The sequence below is a fragment of the Zootoca vivipara genome, chromosome 12 (genome assembly GCF_963506605.1).
Source record: "Zootoca vivipara chromosome 12, rZooViv1.1, whole genome shotgun sequence".
Lineage (NCBI taxonomy): Eukaryota > Metazoa > Chordata > Lepidosauria > Squamata > Lacertidae > Zootoca > Zootoca vivipara.
The window spans coordinates 57,019,298-57,045,560 of record NC_083287.1 but is presented as its reverse complement, the minus strand read 5'-3'; the positions used below and the strand labels follow the sequence as shown (position 1 = coordinate 57,045,560).

General features: G+C 45.7%; 2 protein-coding genes across 4 annotated transcripts in view; both read left to right on the top strand.

Annotated features, from left to right (window-relative positions):
• The window catches only part of LOC118092061 (KAT8 regulatory NSL complex subunit 1), a 49,286-nt gene extending 35,639 nt beyond the window's left edge, over positions 1–13,647 (top strand). For 2 of the 3 annotated variants that reach the window (XM_060281043.1, XM_060281041.1), the window contains 8 exons: positions 535–700; positions 2,945–3,085; positions 5,125–5,291; positions 6,575–6,696; positions 8,146–8,200; positions 9,211–9,323; positions 10,275–10,500; positions 12,466–13,647. In XM_060281043.1, coding sequence (XP_060137026.1) covers positions 535–700; positions 2,945–3,085; positions 5,125–5,291; positions 6,575–6,696; positions 8,146–8,200; positions 9,211–9,323; positions 10,275–10,500; positions 12,466–12,747 — 1,272 coding nt within the window. In that variant the 3' untranslated portion in view covers positions 12,748–13,647. The remainder of the gene's footprint in view (positions 1–534; positions 701–2,944; positions 3,086–5,124; positions 5,292–6,574; positions 6,697–8,145; positions 8,201–9,210; positions 9,324–10,274; positions 10,501–12,465) is intronic. The other variant, XM_060281042.1, reaches the window with a different exon arrangement.
• A 7,754-nt stretch (positions 13,648–21,401) lies between these two features.
• The window catches only part of SMARCC1 (SWI/SNF related, matrix associated, actin dependent regulator of chromatin subfamily c member 1), an 89,270-nt gene continuing 84,408 nt past the window's right edge, over positions 21,402–26,263 (top strand). The window contains exon 1 of the mRNA XM_035130395.2: positions 21,402–21,662. Coding sequence (XP_034986286.2) covers positions 21,435–21,662 — 228 coding nt within the window. The 5' untranslated portion in view covers positions 21,402–21,434. The remainder of the gene's footprint in view (positions 21,663–26,263) is intronic.

Sequence of the window (26,263 nt, the reverse complement as noted above, 5' to 3'; positions counted from 1 at the left end):
GAGCCATGGGAACAGGTAATATATCACACTTTTTTTTAGCTCACTGTTTGTATTCAGTCATGACAGCAAGTAGAAATTGAATGTTTGCAAAGGGAAGAGCCAGGATTCTGAACAGGAAGAGATTGGAAAGGAAGTGATGGTTGTACTCTTAGGCCCCACCTATACTGCTGAGTTTTGGCACTTCTTGCTTGCCTTTGTTCTCTGGAGCAATTCTGTACCCATAGGAAGAAGCAACATTTTCCACAGAGCTTGTCGTGCTTTTGCTTTTTGATGTATTAGGCCAGGCATCCCCAAACTTCAGCCCTCCAGATGTTTTGGACTACAATTCCCATCTTCCCCGATCACTGGTCCTGTTAGCTAGGGATCATGGGAGTTGTAGGCCAAAACATCTGGAGGGCCGCAGTTTGGGGATGCCTGTATTAGGCCTTTGGGTTACTTGGTTTGCAGCCATCTTTAACCTGTGTCTGAAACAGAGAGTGGTCGATTTTACCGTTCCAGCTAATAACTATTTTGTTGATCTCCTTTGTGTTCCAGCCACAGAAACCTCTCAGTATGAAGTGTAATTGTGAACGGCCCAAATCCTGCATCTTGTGTGACTCTAAGGCCTCTGTCCAGACCATAGACCCAGAGACAATGTCTTTAGAGGAGCGGGTAGCTCTGCTGGACTCAGGCTTCCATCCCATTCTATCATTTTCTCATGGTGAGTAAAATGATAAACAGCCTCTTCATGTGGAATGAAGAACCTGCCTGTTTACGTGGCTTTTCTTCATTCTACTAGCATGAGCTGAGTGTTCGCCATCGTATCTCAGTGGAGGTTTTGGCACTGCTGTCTTCTGCCACATTTGTAGAGGCTGCATTTGTATAATGTAGAAATGAGTTTCCTTTTACTTTGCTTGATATTTCCATGGAGGACAGCTTCTCTAAAGAATTAACACATCACCTTTTAAAGGGATTTAAGAGAATCATGTACAAAGATTACTAGAAAGCAATAAAAGCAGTGTGCTGCCATTATTTTGCTTTAGTCACATTTCTTTGTATAAATTCCGGTGTGTTATACTGTATTGTGATTCTCTCATTGGTAAAAGTAGCACTCAAACGTTTCTCTCCCTATCATTCATTTCAAACATGGGTGGCTAACTTGCGGCCTTTCATAATTTTGTTGCTGTTTGTTAATTATTCATTAATTTATATAATGTCCAGATGCTATTGGACCATTGGACATGGTGGCTGGGGCTGATGGGAGTTGGAATCCCAACAGCATCTAGAGGCCACAGGTTAGCCACCCCTGATTTAAAATGAGCCAGACCTTGCTGATAAAAGCCAAATCTGTGAAGGTCCACACTTAACCTTGCTGACCGTAGCATGCAGGATTCCTGTGCTGTGACATGTGACAAGCCTTAGTCATCTACTTTTTGTTAATATTGAAATGGATTGTGTTTATGTAGGGCTGGGCGATATCTGGTTTTCAACATTGCGATATATCACCAGCTAAACATCGCAATATACCGATATATTACAATGTCTGAAATAAGGGTCGAGCTATGTAGAGGCATTGGTTGGCTTCACAGTTTTTCCAGTGTTGTGATTTTTGCAAAGCACACTGTAAGGGTGTTGTTGCAGCTACTCTTGAGTAACAACGTCCGAGTCTGCTCTTGTCTTTAATATTGTTATTGTGCATAGTATTTACAGTAAAGGGTAAAGGGGCCCCTGACCATCAGGTATAGCCGTGTCCGACTCTGGGGTTGCGGCGCTCATCTCGCTCTATAGGCCGAGGGAGCCGGCGTTTGTTCGCAGACAGCTTCCGGGTCATGCGGCCAGCATGACAAAGCTGCTTCTGGCGAACCAGAGCAGCGCATGGAAACGCCGTTTACCTTCCCGCCGGAGCGGTCCCTATTTATCTACTTGCACTTTGATGTGCTTTCGAACTGCTAGGTGGGCAGGATCTGGGACCGAGCAACGGGAGCTCACCCCGTTGCAGGGATTCGAACCGCCGACCTTCTGATCGGCAAGCCCTAGACTCTGTGGTTTAACCCACAGTGCCACCTGGGTCCCACATAGCAGATAGCCAAAAAAACATGATGCCTCAGTCACTCTCAGAATCCGGGAGCGGGCGTTTCCGGCTACAGGACCAGCATAAGAGTTTGGGCACCCCGAAACGCCTCCTCCCGACCTTATGTTTGGTGGCGCGCCTTAACTCTGGCGCCGGAAGGGGCTGCCTGCTCCCCTCCACCTCTTGGTCCTGGCGGCGCAGGGGCTCTCCCACATCGCTGAGCCCTGATATCTCTGTCCCGCTCACTTCCTGATTCCCCTCACCTGACCCACTGCTGCTGCTCTCACTGGGCGAAGTGCTGGTCAGCAAGAGGGGAGGAGGCTCCCTGTAGGAAGGCCCCCCCACACACACACAGAGGGAGGGGGAGGGGGGGAGAGAGAGAATTCACAACATTACCAGGTCAAAAATTATGAAACGGATATCACAATATAGACTTGAATCCGGTTTTGGACAATACATCAATATATTGCCCAGCCCTGTCAGTATGCTTTGGGAGTCAAATATAATTCAGGAAAGCCATATAAGTTAAATACCAAATGGATGGTATTGAGCTTGGCACCAGTTGCAAGTACAAAGAAAATAAATCATGCCTTCACTGAGATCTTTCCCTTTTTAAGTAAGATAATATAGTTACACACAAACCATCAGGGTCAAAAATAACCCACAATGTAAACTACATAAACCTACAAGAACAGTTTGCGAAATCTAACTGATCTCATCTTTTTTAAAAAACCTGAAGCAAAATATTGTACCATTAATATGCATGTACTATAATTATCGGAAGTATTTAGTGCAATTATCATGATTTGTGAATTATTTGCAACAATTACAGGATATAAATTTGAATAACAAATAATAACAAGTGTGGGTTAACTTGTTTTCTTCTGCTAATAGGGAACCCTCTTCATTTACACTTTGAAGCCTTGCTGAGAGAGGACCACAGGCTGAGTCATAAGCTCAAGACTCTCAAGATACCCCAGTGGGGTTTGAAAGACCTTACCAACAACATTTGTTCATCATCTCTCTCTGCATCTGGTAAATTATATGCAATATGTGAGAAGCATTATTTTAGCTCTTGGCCCAAGTTCCCCTTAAAGGTGCTACATTCTGTCTGAGGAAAAGATCAGCTATGGGCAAAATCAAACCAGGTCTATTTGTTTCCAAGAGTGGCCAATTCCCCATGGCTCTCCCTGAAAGGAGGCGGAAAGAGCTGGATATAGCATGTTGTTTGTCCCCAATATCTGAAAACCAGAGGTCTGTTGAATCTGTCCAGGGGAGTTCTGCTTATATCTGTCAGTAGCTATTGGTCATAACAGTCCTCCATGAACTTCCCCAGTGGTTTTTAAAAGCACCTACTTGGTCATCTTCTCATAATCTACAGTGGTACCTCAAGTTAAGAACTTAATTCGTTCTGGAGGTCCGTTCTTAACCTGAAACCATTATTAACCTGAGGTGCCGCTTTAGCTAATGGGGCCTCCCGCTGCTGCCGCACAATTTCTGTTCTCATCCTGAAGCAAAGTTCTTAACCTGAGGTACTATTTCTGGGTTAGTGGAGTCTGTAACCTGAAGCTTCTGTAACCCGAGGTACCGCTGTATCTCCTAAGTTCATTATTCATTGTCTAAATGGAGTATTTCCTTTTGTCTCTCCTAAAACAATTGTGTTAATTTTATTGGATGAACACAAGTTTGAAGTGTGCTAGAGAGGCAAAAGAAAATTCTCTGCCCACTCTCTCCATGCTGCTCATCATTGTGCATCAATTTTAACAGTAGGGTTGTTGGTGGTTTAGGTAGGATGTCTACAAAACGGGCATTGGGAGCAATATTTTAGGGTAACATATATAGATACACTTGCAGTTCACTCCCACTTGATGTTGCTCCTCCAGTCAAGCAGGGTGGATAAAAATCAATGATTTAAAAAAAATATATCAAAAAAATCAGATTTTTTAAAATTTAAATCAGATTTTTTTAAATAAAATGCTTTTTGAGGAAAATATATTACCATCCAAAGGTTATTCCAAAAATATATTATATTACCATCCAAAGGTTATTCCAAAAAGATTAGTTTTTTAATTATGTAGAATAAGGTTGTATATGTTTAATTTTTTGGGTAAATAAATTCCATTAATCCATTCACAATGTCATGCTCTTGCAGAGGTTTTTGTAAGATTATTGGGCAGTTTCTCTGCCTACAAGATATTATCACAGATGCTTGGTTTACTTTTGCAGTTCTCAAAACTGAATTTGACTCAACAGAGATCACATGCCTCTTCTTCACAGCAAAAATGTTATAACATGAACAGAGTTGAGAAAAAGACCTTAATCCTATTGTTCTACAAACCTATGAATACAGAAACAACCCCTTCAGTGCTAAGTTTCAAGAAGTTCAGTGAATAGAATAGAAACAATATTTTTCTGATTGTTTGGACAGTATTTAAGTTTTTCATGTGTAGGCTGGGCTGACAGTCTAAGTTTCTTAAAATATATATATTTTGTTTTTGTTTAGCCAAATTAGTTAACAAACATGGATGTTTGTTTAAGCAAATAACATTTGCTGAAATGTTATTGTTTCAGTTGAATAAATCTATTTAAATTGTTATTATTAAGGTAATGATTATTTTTCTCCTTCCTAAGTACAACAGTAAAGTTGTCCAAATATGAATGATTAACCTATTAAACGGGGGATAAAAAACTAATATGAAAAGTTGTTATTCTAAAAATCTTCATCTACTTGCATATTAAAGTTATACCAGCAAGAATTAGTCTTTATGTAGAAAACTATGATTTGAATCAAGCCTTACTGACTAGTGATTTAAATCGTGATTTAAATCAGTTTGATTTAAATCAAATCTACCCTGCAGTCAAGCTACATTTTAAAAAAACCCACAGGTAAACTATTTCCAGAAAGTACAGTGGAAAAAAATGAACTCCCATCTACCATGTGGTCGTTAAGCAGAAGTTGCAGAATTAGTATATCTTCATTTCCTGTCTGTCTTGATGAGCACAGGATATCTGTGACTTACTAAATGATCTGGATTTCACTGGAGTGAATCTTAATTTCATGTTTTCATTACCAGGTCCTCTGCTGAAAGGATCGGCCAGTCGCAGCTTTTTTGTTCCTAGCCCTCAGACCTACAAACCTAGTTCTTTACATCATGTGCCATCTCTATGCTTTGAAAATACTCCTGCCCCCCACTCCAACCAAGTCCCTGCCAATTCCATGGCTGCTAGCAGCTCGACGTTGGTGAGTTGGAACATAGTCCCTCTGGCAAACAGAACTGCAAAGAGGAAATAAAGAATTAGTGTTGCTGGGTGACTTCGCTTTAAACTTAACCCTCTTTCATCTTTCCCCTGAGCGAGGCGTGTTTGGGAGTGCAAAACATTTTTTAAATGATGTGCTGTTCTCTTAACCTTGAATCATCTCCTAACTCATTTGCTATGCTGTTTCAAGTATATCTCCTGGTGGCTTTTTTTTGTTTTCTTTTAGGAATATTATTGGTTAGATATGCAGACTACTACACTAAAATAAACCAAAAACAAAACACAAACCATTGCTGGGTTTTTTTCATAAGAAAAAGGAAGCCCTGAAGGTTGAAAAAAATGTACAGTAGAAGTAGAGGCAAAAGACTATCCACTTATCCCCTTTTCATGTTTGCTTTGGGCAGAATATTCCTGTGTCCTTCAGCTTTTTGTCTTGGGTGTTTTTCTATATACTACTTCATCCTTTTTCATCTCTTTGTATTTTAAAAAGCCTTAAGCTGTATTTAAGATGGTTTCTGTGTTTATCAATAAACAGCCTGACTGTGATTATATGGTTGCCTCTTGCCCTGTTGGAAGGATCTCAGTAACCATATCTCAGGCCAATAGTGTTGTATTCCATGGTGGCTGAAATGCCTTTGGAGTTTTGCCTGGAACATAGCTGCCAAGTTATCCCTTTTTTACAGGGATTTTCCCTTATGCTGAATAGGCTTCCTCGCGAGAAAAGCGAAAACTTGGCAGCTATGGCCTGGAAAACCTCATCCCCTAGCCCCACCCTGTCAAGATATTTTCCCCATCCCATTCTGTGCTCTGTAGCACATTCAATGTTAGGTGGCTGCTCATTATTCATGTTTTAAGATGTATGTACCATCTTTCCATTGGCATGCTCAAGGCAGCTAAGAACAACCGCTGCACAGAGCAGTTGCAGCAAATCAGTGCAAAAACGTGGCACACCTAAGAGTCCTTTTATTCAGGCAAGATTGATTCTGCATGGAGCATTGGGCCAATAATAGGAGATGCTGTTGCAGGCATATCAGTGTTGACCTAAAGCTCAGATTGGTTGCAGCTGCTTTGGTCACACCAGCACAGTCTCACTGCAAGCACACTGGTGCAGAGAGATGTTGAAACATTCTGTATTTGCCTGTGCAGACTTTTAGATGCCATTGGTTAACCAGCCATGGGGTGCTTGTACTTGATGTGTTGGGAGGAAATGCGAGCGACAGTACTATGTTTTTGTATTCTTTTCTGATGATCCTTGTTTGGTTTCAGCAGCCTGCCAAGAAGAAAAAGGTGGAATGTTCCTATGACATCAACAATATAGTGATCCCCATGTCAATGGCTGCAGCTACACGGGTGGAGAAGCTACAGTATAAAGAGATTTTGACACCAAGGTGGGTTCACCTGGAGGCTCTTCACATTTAAACAGCAGCTGGAGCATGTTGATTTAGACATAAGAGCATTGTTTTTTCATAAGGGAATACCCTTGCAAGAAAGCCAGTTGTTCTTTCGTAAGAGTAAATGTACAGCACACCATGCCAAATGGTGTTTTGCTAGTCAAGGACAGAGCTGGGCTAAGAACAGCTCCTCTTGAAGTTGTCACATCAACACACTCCTTTCTAAAGTGCCCTGAGGCATGGTGGCAGTTTCCTAACTTAACCTCTAGGTGAATCATTAGCTGTATTTCCAGGTGTGGAGGAACTTATAATGCCATGAACTGACCAATCACTCAGTGGCTGAATTGTGTATTACAGCAGGACCTGGGTGCCCTGGAATCCTGACACCCATTATCTCCAGCCAGTGTAGCCAGTTGGCAGGAATGATGGAAATTGGAGTGCAGAAACATCCATCTAGAGCTTCACAGGTTACTTGCACCTGACCCTAAAGCACATCTTCCTCCACTGCCAACTCTTGTTTCCTTTTAAAGTTATTTTGCAGCTGGGGAGCAGTTTTCTAGCCCTCATGGCTCTTGAGGAATTGTGGGTGCAAGCAATGTATGTTTACTTCCACAGGATGGAGGGTTAGAACTTTCTCTTAAACACACACACACACACACACACACACACACACACACACACAACCTTTTACTGCCATATAGCACACAAGGCAGTTTCCCCAATAATTATATGACACGCCCCACCTCAATAAATCCATTCGTGCTACATAGTCAATAGCAGTTGAGGGTGATTGAGTTCTGTACTGTACAGTCGTACCTTGATTCTCAAATGCCTTGGTACTTTTACCATTTTGGCTCCTGAATGCCGAAAACCCAGAAGTCCGCTTGAATGCAGGAAGCTCCTGCAGCCAATTGGAAGCCGCACCTTGGTTTTCGAATAGTTTCAGGAGTAGAACAGACTCCTGGAACGGATGAAGTTTGAGAACCAAGGTTCCACTGTACATCAATTTATGTTTTAAAAGTGGAATTGAAGAAGCCCTATAGCCATGAATAAAGGATGGGTTTATTTCCTGGTGCCGGAGGATGGTGTGTGCACTTACCCGGCTTCTGTGCATCTCACATTTCATCGTCCCCCACCCTATTTCAGCAGTAGATATTTAGCAGGTCCACTTGCCAGCTGCATATGAGAAAGGTGAAACTTGCATGGTTTTTAGGACTTGCACAAGTGAGCACTAGAGCTAATTTGGCATAGCCAGTTTTGACATCTCCTTTGGCGATTTTTTGGAGAAGGTATTCGACTTCAGAATGTGGCATTGCCTCAGTGTCTACCTGGTGAGGAAGCAGCAGCACCATAGCAAGCCAAGCCCTGGAGTACACTTTTGGTTGATGCAGTTGTTTGCAGTATGTGCAGAGATTACCCTAACCCTGGGTCATTTTCTTCCTGCAGCTGGAGAATGGTGGATCTCAAAGAGCTGAAGACCTCAGGAGAAGTAGATTCAGAGGTGAGGAGGAAGAGGTCTGGTCATTATCTCATGCCTCAAGCAGTGCTTCGGTCTAACTAGGCTTGTGTGGACCAGGGCTTCTCTTGCCTTGTATTTACTGTGTACAGCGTCACTTTACATAGAATTGACTCCCTTAGTTGACAGACCACCATTCTTACCTTGCTTGTCCTGCCAGCAGTCATATGACTCTACAGTACATTCATTTTGTGTCTCGAACCAATCAGTCATCAAAGCAAACACGTGCTCCTTTTGGTTTGTTCTCATTCAAGACTGCAAGACTGAATAACACTGCCATGGAGGAGTGCAAAACCTATTTTGTGTGAGAAAATGTTATCTCCATTCTTGTGTATCCAAAAGGTTTGTATACACATGTTCCATGAATTAATTATTAAGGTGCAGAATTGGTTCCATTTTTGGACAAAATTAATGTACTTTTGAGACTCTTGAGAGTCCCATGGACTGCAAGAAGATCAAACCTATCCATTCTGAAGGATATCACTGAGTGCTCGCTGGAAGGACAGATCATGAAGCTGAGGCTCCAATACTTTGGCCACCTCATGAGAAGAGAAGACTCCCTGGAAAAGACCCTGATGTTGGGAAAGATTGAGGGCACTAGGAGAAGGGGGCGACAGAAGATGAGATGGTTGGACAGTGTTCTCAAAGCTACGAACATGAGTTTGACCAAACTGCGGGAGGCAGTGCAAGACAGGAGGGCCTGCCGTGTTCTGGTCCATGGGGTCACGAAGAGTCGGACACGACTAAACAACAACAATGTACTTTATTTGGTAGCCATGTTTACCAAAACAGTCCTGTCTACTTGTGTACACCTGTGATGTTCTAGCAACTGTGGGAAGGGGGAAACTACTTTCTAAAACTTTTGCACTGCTGGGCCTGTACAGATTATGTGGTTATTTTTCCTGTGTATCTTGGGGTGAGGGGGTGGACAGCATCTATTTAGAAACAGCTTTGACTCTCTTGAATGTGTCAAAAATAACTTTCTTTTGTCCTAGCTGGAAGATATTTCTGATGAGACATATCTGAACCACCACCAAAAATATGAAGAGCTGGAAAGGGCTCGTTGGGATTCCTGGGCAGGAAGCACTTCCCACAGGCGAGGGAACAGGTATCCTAACATTTGCTGTTAGCTATGTGTTGTGGAATAGTTGTACAGTATTCCCATGTTGGATTATATTCGTTTCCTGCAGAACTTGTGAGCAAAGCATTGATGAAGAGTGAGTAAAGTGAACTGTGGTTGGGTGGATTAGGAGTTTTGCATTGAGTCTTAGTAGACTAGATTTAAGTTTCTCCTTAGCTAGGAAATTATTTGATAGCTTTGGGACAGTTCACCCACCCGCACGTATCCCGTCTGTTGACAGGTTTAAAATAACGAATGAATAAGCTTTTATTAAGGGTGCTCCTCCAAAAGTATGCAAGCGGGCTTGGACGCAGCTGTGGAATTTCCCTTATAATAGAGATTTATCATATTTTGAGCCTCTGTGTTTTCAGAAAGTAATGGAGTAAGAGCAGGTAGAAAGAGAACTAGCTTCCATGAAGATTTGGAAGCATCATAACAGCATAACAAGATAAATGAAATCTATCTCTCACACACACACACCACTGTCTGTAGGAGGACTTGCCATTGGATCTCGTTTTAATTTCAGAGCCTTAGTATCCTGTGCTGCTGCAAACACTGAGGACCAGAATTATTGCAATATGTAGCAGCTAAGATCTCTGTATTAAGCCACATTCCCTTGATTGAACCAGGTAGAATCTAGTAGTTTAGCCTCATTGTCAAATCCATGAGTAGAATTATTGCCAGAGTGAGAGTGCTGGCTGTAAATATGGCAGTGAAAAGTCAAGTGGACTCTTTCCCCACCCACCCAGCACGCTCCTGTTGTTTTTAAAGAGTGTGCAGAATGGGTGAAGAGTTCATTCTGAAATTCTGCATGATACCTTGGCTATAGGCCTCTCTGCTTCTGAGCTTGCACTTCTTTGAGTTTTACAGTTCTCACATGTAACAGTTGTCCTCACAGTTCACAATATGATTGGTTTTTGTGGCGTGTTTTTCTTTTAGGAGCTCTAGCAGAGCAGATGGCCGATGGATTCCTCAGCCGGGCTCTCCAGATGCCACGTCACATAATCTTAACCATCTCCAGTATGCAAATTCTCCCATGGGGTCTCTCAGCCCAGAACTTTCCAATGTTCTGCAGCCCCTCCTCATAAAGGGCAGGGGCAGAAACAGTCTGTCCTTTAGTGAAGACACAAGTTTCTCCTTCTCAGAAATGGATGAAGATATTCAGGTGAGGACCTGTGTTTCTACTTGGAGAGCTAATATACAGCCTGTTTACTTGGCAAACCATACATATTTGAATCATTTCTGTCATCTTCATTGCCCACCGTGGTCGCTCATTCAGAGTATAAAATGATGTCACCATTTTGGATTTGCCATGAAAGACAAGAGAATCCAGTCGAAGAATTGCTCACAAGCAGTTCCGGGGATGAAGGGGATGTAAATAAATCTTCTATATTTGGACTTTGAATGTATCATTGCAGTGAATTGTTTGCATTTGTGTGTTGTGGGTAGGGAAAAAAAAGTTAAACCTTGTAACCTTACTTCCAAAAAGGTGTCACAAAAATTGAGTTGTTAGTCTTGTGGTTGCATGATGCCAAGGCATAGTTTTTACCTCTGAACCTATATTGGTTCATAAACCATGGTTTGTAAAGGCAGACAAACAAGAGTATTGAAACTAGTTTGCAAACTACATTGCCTTTGATCTTACCACAGTTAAGGAGGCACAGCTAAGACAGTAAAGGCACCTACTGTGTCTCTCTGGGCCCCACTGAAATAGGAGTAAGCCAATGAAGCTGAGTGTTAAGCAGATGAAGAATGAAAGCTGACATGCATCTCTAAAGCATGGTTTGCTTAAATGCTTATTCTATAGTGTGGCCTTTTAATTGTGCTTAGCATGATATCTGAGCTGAGCACTTTGGCATCTTGTTGCCAGTGACTTAAAACAGCTTCTCATTCTACGGAAGGCATCATATTTATCAAGATAAAGAAAGTGGCATATATAAACTAGACCTGTGAATAAGGGTTGAGAGGATGATTACTGTTAATTTTGTTGTTCAAGAGAAAAGCTCCTCCTCTGTTTTTTAATCTCATCCAAGCATAATCTCTCTCTTTCTCTTTCTCATGCCCCCTCCTCAAATGACAATAATATATTATATTCCAGATTCAGGTAGGTAGCCGTGTTGCTCTGATGCAGTCGAAATAAATAAATAAAATTTTATTGTCCAGTAGCACCTTAGCGACCAACTAAATTTGTTCTGGGTATACCCAGAACAAACTTAAAAAAGGTAAAGGACCCCTGATAGTTACATCCAGTCACAGACGACTCTGGGGTTGCGGCGCTCATCTTGCTTTACAGGCCGGGGGAGCCGGCATTTGTCCACAGACAGTTTTTTTGGGTCATGTGGCCAGCATGACTAAGCCACTTCCGGCACAACAGAACACCGAAACCAGAACAGTGCATGGAAACGGCATTTACCTTCCCACTGGAGCAGTACCTATTTATCTACTTGCACTTTTGGCATGCTTTCGAACTACTAGGTTGGCAGGAGTTGGGACAGAGCAACGGGAGCTCACCCTGTTAGGGGGGATTCGAACCGCTGACCTTCTGATCGGCAAGCCCAAGAGGCTCAGTGGTTTAGACCACAGTGCCACCCACGTCCCAGAACAAACTTAGTTGGTCTCTAAAGTGCTACTGGACAAAAAAAATTATATATATAATTGAAAGACCTACATTGGCCCCCAGTATGTTTCCGAGCACAATTCAAAGTGTTGGTGTTGACCTTTAAAGCCCTAAACAGCCTCGGCCCAGTATAGCTGAAGGAGCGTCTCCTCCCCCATCGTTCTGCCTGGACACTGAGGTCCAGCACCAAGGGCCTTCTGGAGGTTTCCTCGCTGCAAGAAGCAAAGCTACAGGGAACCAGGCAGAGGGCCTTCTTGGTAGTGGCACCCACCTTTTGGAATGCCCTCCCATCAGATGTCAAAGAGATAAATAAATAACTGACATTTAGAAGACATCTGAAGGCAGCCCTGTTCAGGGAAGCTTTTAATGTGTGACATTTTAACGTATTTTAAATCTTTGTTGGAAGCTGCCCAGAGTGACCGGGGAAGCCCAGCCAGATGGGCGGGGTACAAATAATTTATCATCATCATTATTATATTCCATTAACACTGCTGGTCTTTCTCTCTGTCGTAGAACGTCCAGCCGTGGGAGCCCCGCACATTCCCCCTTTCTGACACAGAGTATAAGGCGCTTCAGGACCCACCGTGCGAAGCTCCTGGCAAGCAGACGAGTACCATTCAGCAGTGGAACTCTAGGAGCAATCAGGCCTTGAGGACTAACAATATAAATTCCAGCGCTTCTAATCCTAGGGAGCCATTTGTATCCGGTTGGCAGGTGCAACCAGGCGTCGGCAAGCAGCAAGACGAGTTTGCAGGCCAGCCCTGCGTCCCGCCAGTGCTCATCAACAACAGATGAGCGTTTGGGCCCCATGACAACCCGTGGAAGAGTTGCACCCATACTCTATAGATTGGTATCACAGAGCTTGGCTGACGAGTTGGCCTAGCAAAGGCAGTGGCGGCAGAGAGCACTGCTGTGCCTGAAGCAGGGGTCCAGCTGTGAACTTGGAGCTCCTGCTCCCCTAGATCAGTAAGGGCTGGACAGGCAGCAGCAGAGGCAAGGTGCTGGGGCTCCCTGGTGTGGTAAGGGGGGGGGGGAGCATCCAGGAAAGCCCAGTTGCAGATTGTTTCTGGGCAGAACTCTTGCGCCTCGCTAGCAAGGTTAGGTGCTGGTGCCACAAGTGCAGCAGCCCAAGGTGTAACCCAAAAAGGGAGCAGCAAAGAGGATGGAAGACACAGCAAAAGAGGGGGGGAGGCTGAGCTGTTTCAATTTGGATGTCTGTTACTCAGGCAACACTTCTTTGAAAGGGTGCCAGTCAGTTGAACATGTAGTCCTCATGAGGTTTTTATGCCAATTTTGGGGGCAGGAGTTAAGTATCGATTGTGGAAACTCACTCGCACAGATCACAGGCTTTGTCCCGGTGCTGCAGACGGCAGCAAGGGATATAACCAGGGGGTAGTTGGTGTGTTTGTGTGAGCGCTGAATAAATGCCTGTAGGGGAAGGACAGATGCTTCCCCTACAAATTTTTCATAATGGTTTTAATTTTTAAATGTAGTCCTGAAATCACTGATTCTCTAACATGCAAATCATGTTTTCTTGGCCTTGCAGAAATGCTATTGTTGCTAATAATAAACGATAAATCATGATAAAGCTTGTTTGTTTTTTACATTTCCTTCAGAGAAACTGTAAATTTTGTTCATTGTATGGGATGTTCCAATTTATCTCCCAGTACATGAAATAAAACGTGACAGGATGGATGTCTTGGGTGGCCGTTTTGTTGTTGTTGTTGTCCTCCTGATTAAGGATCTGGTCATAAAAAATGGGATTGAACTTCATATTTTAATCACTCAGGTAGTTTAATTTACCTTTTGAAAGCCATTCTCTGATGAAATATGTGTGTCTTTATACCAAGTTTTGCCTCCAGTAGAAAGGGATTTCCATTCTACTCCGTAACCTACAATCCATTTTCTTAAATTCCATGGTGTTTCTCTTGTGACGCTTCATCAGGATTAGCTCAGTAAACTTGCCACTGGAAGGTTTCCCTGGCAATTTCTAGAGGAGGCAACATTGAAGGAGACAGTGCCGGGTGGTTGTCAAAGTTAGAGCAACTTCAAGGAGCTTGGTAATATCTCCCTTGGCTAAGGTTTTTTTTAACAACATCCATATCCACCCAGTCATACTTGCCCCCCCACCCTCAAAACTTGGATCTGGCCAATCTAGCTAGCGGCAGCACTGTCTAGTAGGCACACACTTTGTGTCGTTCTGTATGTAGACTTCCTTCTGTCATTTTGGCATTTCATATTTGAACTCTGTTTATAACTTGAGTCATGAAACTTGAGTCATGTGCCAGAAATGACTTCACAGCGTGTTGTGCAAAAATCCTGTGAAAACAGGAGAAAAAATAAAGCTAGTGGCTCTTACAAACACAGCAGCTAAGTCTTTTCCTTTGCATAAACTCGCATTTGTTTTTCGGGTCATCTTTGCCTTGGGTTGAGCACAGCTGAGAAAAGTCAACAAGCATAAATGTTTCATGCAAAAGGTTTTCAAGAGTTCTGGTGAGAACCTCTCCAGGTCTTGTGAAAAGCAAACAATGAGAATTAACAAAGAAAAGGTTGCCTAGCAGGTAGAACTTCCTCTTGTCCTGGCCGTGGAATTGCATAATTTACTGGAAAAAGCAGGTGTGGAACACCACCACCACCCCATGGAAATGCCATTTCACAGAAACAAATATTTATAACAACTCAAATATCTATCATCGTACCAGATGAGAGACACACATTAGTGTGGAAAGGACACAGGCGATACAGGCATTGTTGTTATTACATTTATATTCTGCTTCCCCCCCCCCTGTTTTAAAGTATTACGATTTTAATTGATTTTTATGGTTTTTCTTTTTAAAAAACCACTTTGAGGATTTCTTTTTATAGGCAAGATATAAATTTTATGAAACAAACAGTAATTAAAGACTAATAGAATTAAAATGACATGTATATAAATTATATTAAAAATACAGATACTTAACAATAATAACCTCACAGCACTAGTCCTTTCCCCTTAAAATAGCCAGTTTCTAAAGACCTGTTGGAATGAAAAGGTATTTGCATGCCAGAGGGAGCCAGTCTAACTTCTCTAGGAAGGGACTTCCAGGCCCTCTTCCCATGTCACCTGCTTGTGATTGTGGTTGGACTGAGAGAAGCCCCTCACCAAAGATCTCTGGGCCCCAGGCAGGTTTGTGTGGGAGAATACAGTCTTTGACATGTTGTCGTCGTTTAGTCGTGCCCGACTCTTCGTGACCCCATGGACCAGAGAACGCCAGGCACTCCTGTCTTCCACTGCCTCCCGCAATTTGGTCAAACTCATGTTCGTAGCTTCGAGAACACTGTCTAACCATCTCGCCCTCTGTCGTCCCCTTCTCCTAGTGCCCTCAATCTTTCCCAACATCAGGCTCTTTTCCAAGGATTCTTCTTTTCTCATGAGGTGGCCAAAGTATTGGAGCCTCAGCTTCAGGATCTGTCCTTCCAGTGAGCACTCGGCTGATTTCCTTCAGAATGGATAGGTTTGATCTTCTTGCAGTCCATGGGACTCTCAAGAGTCTCCTCCAGCACCATAATTCAAAAGCATCAATTCTTCGGCGATCAGCCTTCTTTATGGTCCAGCTCTCACTTCCATACATCACTACTGGGAAAAACATAGCTTTAACTATACGGACCTTTGTCTTTGACATAGCCTAGGCCAGGGGTCTGCAACCTGCGGCTCCGGAGCTGCATCAAGCAGTTGGTCCCTTACCTCTCTCGCCCCGATCTGGCCACAGTGATCCATGCGACGATCACCTCCAGGCTTGACTTGTAACTCACTCTACGCAGGGTTGCCCTTAAAGCTGACCCAGAAACTCCAGCGGGTGCAGAATGCCGCGGCGAGGCTCCTTACAGGGTCTCGGCTGCGGGATCACATTCATCCAGTGCTTTACCAGCTGCACTGGCTCCCGGTGGAGTACAGGATCAGGTTTAAGGTGCTGGTTTTGACCTTTAAAGCCCTATGCGACTTGGGACCCTCGTACCTACGGGACCGCCTCTCCTGGTATGCCCCACGGAGGACCTTAAGGTCCACAAATAATAATATTCTGGAGATCCCGAGTCATAAGATGGCTAGATTGGCCTCTACTAGAGCCAGGGCCTTTTCAGTACTGGCCCCAACCTGGTGGAACGCTCTTTCCCAGGAGACCAGGGCCCTGCGGGATTTGTCATCTTTCCGCAGGGCCTGCAAGACAGAGCTGTTTCGCCTGGCCTTTGGGTTAGACTCAGCCTGACCCCTGTGTTTTCCTCACTCATGGCTTGGATTTATGGCCTACTTGAAATGAGGCTGCACTTTAAATTTTAATACTGTATTTTAATCTGTATTTAAATTAATTGTTTTTATGTTTTATTGTAATTCTGTTGGTGTCAGCCGCCCTGAGCCTGGTTTTTGACTGGGGAGGGCGGGGTATAAATAAAAATTTATTATTATTATTATTATGTGGCTCTTTTACACCTTTGCTGCGGCTCCGGAGCGGATATGAGGGGAGGAGGCGTCCGAGCCATGCGCCGCCTGAGCCATGCGGTGGCGCCCGCCACTCCCGCCAGACACTCGCGCGGTGCCCACCGCCGCCGGAGCACATAGCTGCGGCGGCGCGCTGTGCACCTGCGCCCCGCACAGCACCCGCCGGAGTCCACAACTCCGCTGTGCGCGTGCGCTGTGCAAAAAGGACGCAAGGTGACGTTAGCAGCCCGGGGAGCGTGGTCGGCCCCCTCCCTGCATCAGCCCCTCCCCGCCGCATTTCTGCAGCCAATAGGCTCACAGGGGGCGGGGGCGGAGTTTTTTTTTAAAAAAATTGGCGCGCTTCTTCCCGCCCAGCAGCAGAAAAGGCTTGCTGGCTCGGAGCGCGTGTTTGCTGCTGCTGCTCCTGCCTGCGGCCTGCCTGTGGCCTCCTGCCGGCCTGGTCAGGAGATTGAGGTAGATGTATTAATCAATGGGTTGATTAAATATGAGGAAATTTTATAAGTTCACTTGATGGGAGCAACACACATGAAACCATACAGGTGTCCTAATAAGGGAGTCAGAGTTTTGCCCATTCCCAGTAATCAAGGCAGCCCAAACTCATAAGGCAGTGGTTGCTGGTGCCCATTCCCAGTAATCAAGGCAGCCCAAAAGTTATTTTTATAATGACGAGGATGACATTGGGCCCTCATTAATTATTATTTACATCAGGCACTGATTATGATTTATGGTTCACTGGGGCCCTGATTAATTTTCTATGACATTTTGGGGCATTGATTATTGGGCATAGCAAATTTTGCTATGGGGCCCTCTGATTTCTAATTACGTCCCTGTTTTGCGGCTCCCAGTTTATTTTTTTTCTTCGGAAACGGGTCCAAGTGGCTCTTTTTGTCTTAAAGGTTGCAGACCCCTGGCCTAGGCCTAAGCCATATAGGGCTTTATAGGTTATAACCAGCACTGTGAATTGTGTCCTGAAACAGACTGCTAGCCAGTCTGCTCCCTATAACCAGCCCCATTCCAGAGTCTGGCTGCAGCTCTCTTGAGCCAGTTGAAGTTTCTGAGCACTTTCCAAAGGCAGCCTTGAACAGAGCTTGTCTTACCCAGCCCTGCTGCATTTTTAATCTTCCTCGCAGCTCTTGCTTATTTAAAAGCATTTCACCCCTCTCTGCAGCCAAACGAAAGCCCCCAAAGCAGTTTGCAGATACCAGAGATTTCCTCCACCCAGGGGGTGAGACATAGGAACCTGCTGAATCAGGTCAGTGGCTCTCTTGTGAGGCATCCTGTTCTCACAGTGGCTAAACAGAAGCTTGTGGGAAACCTGAGCACGATAACCCACACAGTGGTTTGCAGCAACTGGGATTCAAAAACATTACTGCCTCCGACTGGAAGCAGAAGTGAACTCGAGACACCCTTCCAGAGTTCTTGCAATGACCAACTGGAATGGAAATGCTAGAGGGTGAGCCCAAAGCTGGATGTTTTTTGGTGGAAGAAGCCCTGCAACCCCATCTTTCTCCCTCTTTCACGCTGATGGAAGGGCTGCTGTTTCCTTTTCTGCTCATCACCCCACATTTCTTGTTTCAGCCCTGCCTTCTTAACATGCCCAGGTTAGTCTATGGTGCAGAGGCAACTGCAAGAACTTGGAAGTTATTATTATTATTATTATTTAAAAGAAATTTTATTAAAATTTAAAAAATACATAGTACCAAAAAATACATTTCAACAACAATTTCATACATAGAAAGTCGCTAATACAAAATCCCCCCTCCCCCATCCCCACAGACTTCCCTCCGCTGCTTTCTCGACTTCTGTTTCTATCTATTTATACTTCTAACAAAATCTAATCTAATGTCCTCTATAATTATTAATCCCTGCGTGCATTCTTTCATCTATTAGCTCTTCCCAAATCATTTTTTAATTATCTTCAATTTTATCTCTTTATCTAACTGAACTTGGAAGTTATTCTTAACTGTCTCGAAACAAAAAAATTCCTTCCAGTAGCACCTTAGAGACCAACTAAGTTTATCATTGGTATTAGCTTTCGTGTGCATGCACACTTCTTCAGATAACTGTCTCAGTGATGTTGGTCTGCAACACCCATAATCGCTGACCAATGGGTTCTGCAAGCTAAGGATGATGAGAATTGTAGTTGATCAACGTCTGGGGACTGAATCTTGATAAAGGCTGCCTTAAAATGTCAACATCTAAGTAAAAAGAGACTACAAAAATCATCAGAAGGACAACATCCATGGCAGGAATACCTAGAAGAACTACCCAAAGGTTTTACTCTGCTTGCATATATACAGTGTGGCTTATTAAACAGGTGAGGCTGTAGCTCAGTAGAAATTTACAGTGCTTTTCCTGCATCACAACTCCATTATTTTCACTACCAGAGAAACTCTTTCTGACATTGTCCCTGGCAGGGCAGCCAATGTGGCTTGACTGACCCTGATTATGCTGATTGATTGACAAGGCAATCCTATAAATGTTGGCTCTGAAGTCACAAAATGATAGAGTTGGAAGGGATCCCCCTCCCCAAAGGGCCATCTAGTCCAAGCCCCTGCAATCCAAGAATTGCAGCTAAAGAATCCCTGACAGATGGTCATCCAGCCTGTGTTTCAAAACCTCCAATGAAGGAGAGTCTACCACAGGGGATCCCAAACTAAGGGCCGGGGGCCAGATGCGGCCCAATCGCCTTCTAAATCTGGCCCGTGGACAGTCTGGGAATCAGGATGTTTTTACATGAGTAGAATGTGTCCTATTATTTAAAATGCATCTCTGGATTATTTGTGGGGCCTGCCTGGTGTTTTTTCATGAGTAGAATGTGTCCTTTTATTTAAAACGCATCTCTGGGTTATTTGTGGGGCATAGGAATTCGTTCATTCCCCCCCCCCAAAAAAAAAATATAGTCCGGCCCCCCACAAAGTCTGAGGAACAGTGGACCAGCTCCCTACTGAAAAAGTTTGCTGACCCCTGGTCTACCACCTTCAAAGGGCTTCACAGATGTGTATAGGATTGCATCCTATGAAGGTGAATGAACCATAGAACCTCTGTTTAAAAACCTCCAAGGAAGGAGAGTCCACAACCTCCAGAGGGAGTCCGTTCCACTGTAGAACAGCTCTTACTGTTTAGTTGGAATCTCTTTTCTTGTAACTTGGAGCCATTGGTTAAGTCCAGAGCAGGAGAAAACAGGTGTCTTAAAATTGACAGGAGTATGAAATGATTGAGGTATTTTGACCAACGGTGCTGTTTTCCTGTGTTTTTTCCTTTTCAAAGCTAGTATCTGGAGCTCTCGTAAAGGTAAAGGGACCCCTGACCGTTAGGTCCAGTCGTGGACGACTCTGGGACTGTGGCGCTCATCTCGCTTTACTGGCTGAGGGAGCCAGAGTACAGCTTCCGGGTCATGCGGCCAGCATGACTAAGCCGCTTCTGGCGAACCAGAGCAGCGCACGGAAATGCCGTATACCTTCCCGCCGGAGCGGTACCTATTTATCTACTTGCACTTCGTGCTTTCGAACTGCTAGGTTGGCAGGAGCTGGGACTGAACGGAGCTCACCCCATTGCGGGGATTCAAACCACTGACCTTCTGATCGCCAAGCCCTAGGCTCAGTGGTTTAACTCACAGCGCCAACTGCGCCACCACACTTATATAGTGATAATATTGTCTTCCCTATAACAGTTAAGTTCTGTACTCAAGAAGGGAGTCTGGCAGATGAGGTATTCAATAGAATTGTTCTGTCTTAAAAGTTAGGGGCATAAAAGCTGTGTATCCAGCTTCTTCTTCACAGGCTGACAGCAACTCTGGTATTCCTGAGCTGGGCCTGGGTGGTCTTCCCCAGCCCTGTGCTTGGGATTGAACCTGGGACTTTATCCATGCAAAGCAGTACCACTGAGCTATATCTCAGCTTCAAGAGCTTTTAACATTCAGCTCTAGTCCTCTCAGTGCCATAGCAGCATAGGAAACTCCTTTTTAGGAGTCTGACCTTTGAACCACCCAGTTCTATGTTGTCTGTGACTGCCTGCAGCTCTCCAGGGGACATTCCCAGCCCCGTCAGAAAATGCTATTAATGATTGAATAGAGTCCTTTACCACTGTGTTACTCCCCTATTATTTTGTATCTTTCGAGCATTTGTACCCTGCTGTCAGCCCGCGGGCTTATGATCTAAGAAAACACATCACATAAAGGCCAAGGGACAAGGAGGGGGGGGACCCTTCAGGCACCCATTTCTAGCGAGTTGTTTCTGTATTGACCAGCTGGCAGTTCAGGGCAGGAGGCGCCTGATAGAGCTGGGTTTTTGGCAAAGCTGATGGAGCGAGCCTTCTGCAGCCTCTCTCTCCTGCTGTTGTTTTTGCTCATTCTGCATAATCGGACGGTCAATTAATTGCATATTCAATGAGGCGCAGCAGATCCAGCCGAAGAACTGGTGGGGATCTCTGGCGCCAAACCCTGCTGCTTCTGCTTCCTTCCTGCCAGGCTCGGGCTACTTATTTTCCAGGGCTGGGGGATCGGCTTTCTTTGCCAGCGAGGCTGTGCACGCCTCCAGCCGACGCCTGCGCAGAGATAGGGGGGAGAGAGAGAGAGAGAGAGAGAGAGAGAGAGAGAGAGAGAGAGAGAGAGAGAGAGAGAGAGAGAGCTCCCGACTCGCCCATGCGCACATCCCCCAGGAGGCGTGGCCTGCCCACACCTGGCGCCTGCGCGGAGAGAGGGGGCGTCGAAACAGGGGCCGCCGTATAAACGGTCCTTGGTACGCATGCGCCCCGCCAGCACTCCCGCCTCCAAAGCCAGCGAGAGGAGCCGGCGTCCCGCGCGCGGGCGGGGAAGGCCGCGTGAGGCAAGAGCGAGTGGGAGGCTCGTTCGCTGCGCGTGCGCGCGGAGGGCGAGGGAGAGTGGCGGCGGTGTGGCAGCCGCCGCGGCGTCCCGCGGGCTTTGCGCATGCGCGGGGCCAAGAGAGTGGGAGGCGTCGGGCCCCGGCGGCGGTGGCGGCGGAGGAGGCGCGGAAGGCCGGGAAGGACAATGGCGGCGGCGGCCGCCTCAGCAGCAGCAGCGGCGGCGGCCGTGCCTGCAGGCGGCGTCCTGGGGGCGGCGGCGGGGGGCGCGCCCGGCTCGGGGGTCTCCTCCGCCGCCCCGTTGTCGGCGTCGCGGCGCAAGGACGGCGGCCCCTCGGGGAAGTTCTGGGAGAGCCCCGACACCGTCTCTCAGCTGGACGCCGCGCGGGCCTGGCTCGGCAAGCACTGCAAGAAGGTGAGGAGGCGGACGACGAGGCCCCGGCGGCGGAGCTGTGAGGGGCTTCCCGGCGGAGGAGGCGGCGTCGCCTGAGGAGAAAGAGGCCTCGCCTTCTTCCCCTCAGGGGGCCCTTCCCGCCCCGCCGCCTCCCCTCTCTCCCTCTGTCGCCTCACGGGCCCCTTTCCTTCCCTCGGCGAGGGGGGGAGGGCGGGGCCTCAGGGGGGAAGCCGCTCCCTTCGCCCCTTCCGACCCTCGCACCGGCGTTGGCGGGGAGGGAGGGAAGACCCTTGGCCAGAGGGAGCGGGCAGAGGGGGGAGGCGACTTGAGTGCCAAACAACAACAACAACCCCAAGACAGGAGTTTGGGGGGGGGGTCGGGCGGCTTTGAAACCTCCCGCGCAAACGCAGCTGCGGTCAGTGGGGTTTGCTCCCAAGTAAGGGTGTGCAGAATGAGGAGGGAAGCCAGGTGGGGATTCGGCCAGGTGTAGGCGAGGGAATGTAGAGCGACATGGTGGGCGACACTGGGGTGTGAGGGATGGGTGTCCTCCCTGGAGGGTTGTTTCCCATTATAAAGAGCATTTGAGGGGTGGATCAACAGGACTTCAGCCAGCCGACTTCTTTGGGACTGCATGTAAACAAGCTTTTGCAGGTTGCATTTTGCAATAAACAGGTGCTTAATTGTTGGCAGGCAGAAGGGAGACCCTTTTCGGATCATGTGGTTTTATCTTGGGAATGTAGATGTTTACATACAGAATAGGTATTGGAGGGGTGGAGGGTCATTGGTTTGTTCTTGTTTTCATTATATATTTTGTATGTTTTTATTTTGTATTTTTATACTGTGAACTGCCCTGAGACCTGCACATGAAGGGTGGTATGCAAAATCAAAAAAAGGAATAAAGAGAAGGGGTGTGTGTGGTTTAAGAGAGAAAGGAACTGAATGAGGTGTAATCCTAGGAATAGTTGGGGCAGGGACCTAGGCTCCTTGTCTCCCGAGAATGGTAGTTTAAAAGGGGAGTGGCTTGTGCAAATTGGTTCAGACTTGGTCTGGGTGTCCTGTTACCTACCTGGGTTTAGGGGGAAAGAGGATGGCCATTTCCAGTTGAATGGGAGCTCTTGTGTGAAGCAAAGGGGCGGGCTCTGTGCGGAAGAGGCAAGGTCTTTGCTTTCCCTGGGAAGAGCTAACAAAGGGCCAGCTGCCTCTTCACCCTGCTGTTGTGGGGCCTGTTATGTTAAAGCTGTCCCTGCTTCACATATCAGGTTGCTGTTATCCTTTATTTTCAGCCTTTCCGCAGGGTGGGCTATAAGAGGTCAGAGGGATAATGTATGATGGAACAAAACGGAAGGGGGGGGGGGAAGGTTGTCCATTTGTAAAGGTTACTGGGGCACATGCTCAGTGTGGTCTTTTGTCCTAAAAGGACTTCTGAGCCTAGATGTGTGAGCTGACAGGGTCATCAGTTTCATTTAAGTCTAGCTGAAGCTGTCTTTGCATTAATTTCTGAGGTGGTGATGAAACGGTGAAGTGTGTCCAAGGTCCTCTGTGTGTGGCCAAGCAATTATGTACCATGTGGGACTTTAAATATGGGCTTGTTTCCCCTTTTTACGAGATGTCTTGGCATAGTAAAAGGGAAAACGTTCATAGCAGCATATAATCGCTGAAACAATCAAAACATTATTAACATAGCAGTAAAAAGCATGATTTAAGTCTCAGAGGTCAGCGAATGAAACCATTGGAAGTGTGCTTTAAAAGCATGAATGTAATAGATGAGGAAATAATTACTACCAATGCAGGAACCCAGGGCATATATACAGAATTAAAAGTACATTTACATGTTTCCCTAGACCCAGAGATATGTGATGGCTTTATTATTCCCTTTTTGAGGATGGCGCTTGGGAGGATGGTTACCATCCAGCTCCATGCATGGTTGGAAGAAGCAGATTACCTGGACCCATTTCAGTCTTGTTTCAGGCCTAATTTTGCCTTTGAAGAAGCCTTGGTTGATGACCTGTGTTGTGAGAGGGTTGACCCTCTTCATTTTGCTCTCAGTGGTTTTTGATACTGTTCTCTATGGTATTCATCTGGAGTGGCACTGCTGGTTGTGTGTTGAAGGCAGAGTGATATGGTGGTTCTCTTCTGTCTTATCCGTATGGCAGTTTCCAGAGAGTGGCAGTGGGGGACTGCTGTGTGAGCCCATTCCAATTCAGCTATGTGGTTCTGGGGCTCCTTCTTGACCCCCATGCTTTTTAACAGCTATATGAGTGGTTATCGGGGTAGGGTTGGAACAGAGTCTTTATTATGCGGTTGACACCCAGCTCCTGTTTCTCCCTTAATTAGTTAAGGCTCAATCGTTGCTTTGAGGTAGAAATGCTTTGGTTGGGGGCCAGAAATCAAGTTGTATCCCAACAAAACAGAGGTGCTGTGGCTTTGTAGCTCTTATGTCCAGGAATTGGGTAAGAGGCCTGTTCTGCACAGAGTTGCAATCCCCTTGAAGTAGTCAGGTGCATACCTTGGGAGTGGTCCCAGATCTCTCTTTGTGTGGAAGCCAAAGTAGCATCAGTGGTATTTCTAACATCTACTGGTTCCCCAACTATGGCCATTCCTGGTTAGGTATAGCCTGGCTGCAGTAGTCCTCACTCCCTGGCTACAACCAGAACTGATGCTGTATAGGTAGTGCTCTGGAGAACTCTGCTGGAGTAACTGTGGTGTCCAACTTTGTCCAAATCTGAGCCCCTTTATCCCTAAAGGACAGCACAACTTAGCTAGAGGAGGCTGCTAAAGATGTCAGAACAGTGCTTTGTGGGCCAAATGTCAAAAGAGCATTCATCACTCAGAACAGCTGTGCTGAATGGCTGTTTGCAAACTCAGCAATGACAGAGAAGCAAGCTTTCTTTGTTGCTATCACTGCCACATGGTTAGTGTAGTAGTACATCCTCACCCATGTTCATTTAGAGTTGAAGGTTGATGCCACCTGTGCTCTTGCTGTCAGTTCTGCTGCTTCATTGCACACATGTTATTAGAGTACCAAGACAGCCCCATGGTTGACATGGATGCTGTGAAGTCCTGAGACAGCTACCCTGCTCACCTGCCCAGGCTCTGTTATACATGCCAGGTCAGCCCATTCATACATGACTCACCAGACCAGGGGGTTGGCTGACCTTTCCCTACGTACCATCAGAAAGATGGCAGTCTCTTTCACCTTTCCTGTCTTCGACACTTAACTCCCCTGATCCACCTCTAACAAAGCACCAGGCAGCAGATAACATTCAAGTGAATAACAGTGTTGTAAAGTAAATAATTAATGCCAGGGGATATCAGGCACAAATCACACCCTAGCTTTTACCTGTGATCAAAGAGGCACTCAGAATCACTGAGAACTCCCAAGTGCTTTGCCTCTGAAGTGCTGCACAGTGTCAGATGTGATAAATTTCCCCATCTCCTGCCAAAGAGCTCAGGCAGCCTTGTCAAGAAGCCCACAGAAATTTCTAACCCGCAGTTTTATTTTTTCTCATAAAGTGGTTGGCTGAGGCTGAACTCTTTTTTATGAGGGAAAAACGAGACTAGTAAGACTGACATTGCTTCTATGCAGAGTGCAGAAGAGGGAATTTTCCTTTGTTCCTAACTTAGAAATTCAGGGGGATACCAAAGAGATTCAGTGAAGGTGGCACTTTCCTTGGCTTGGAGGAGGGTGCTTTGCTTCCTTCATGCCCATGATAGAAATAAATACAATATAATACTTCTTTGTCTCCAGCAGATGGCAGCCCAGTGCCCATTCACCTGTGTGTGATTACAGTATTCCACATTGCCTGTGATGATGCAAGACCTCTTCATCCTGGAGTAAAGTGACTAGTGGGGTGCCACAGGGTTCTGTCTTGGGCCCAGTCTTATTCAACATCTTTATCAGTGACTTGGATGATGGGCTTGAGGGCATCCTGAGCAAGTTTGCAGATGACACCAAATTGGGAGGGGTGGCTAATATCCCAGAGGACAGGATCACACTTCAAAATGACCTTAACAGATCAGACAACTGGGCCAAAGCAAACAAGATGAACTTTAACAGGGAGAAATGTAAAGTACTACACTTGGGCAAAAAAAATGAAAGGCACAAATACAGGATGGGTGACACCTGGCTTGAGAGCAGTACATGTGGAAAGGATCTAGGAGTCTTGGTAGACCACAAACTTGACATGAGTCAACAGTGTGATGCAGCAGCTAAAAAAGCCAATCCAATTCTGGGCTGCATCAATAGGAGTATAGCATCTAGATCAAGGGAAGTAATAGTACCATTGTATTCTGCTCTGGTCAGACCTCACCTGGAGTACTGTGTCCAGTTCTGGGCACCACAGTTCAAGAAGGATACTGACAAGCTGGAACGTGTCCAGAGGAGGGCAACCAAAATGGTCAAAGGCCTGGAAACGATGCCTTATGAGGAACGGCTTAGGGAGCTGGGTATGTTTAGCCTGGAGAAGAGAAGGTTAAGGGGTGATATGATAGCCATGTTCAAATATATAAAAGGATGCCATATAGAGGAGGGAGAAAGGTTGTTTTCTGCTGCTCCAGAGAAGCGGACATGGAGCAATGGATTCAAGCTATAAGAAAGAAGATTCCACCTAAACATTAGGAAG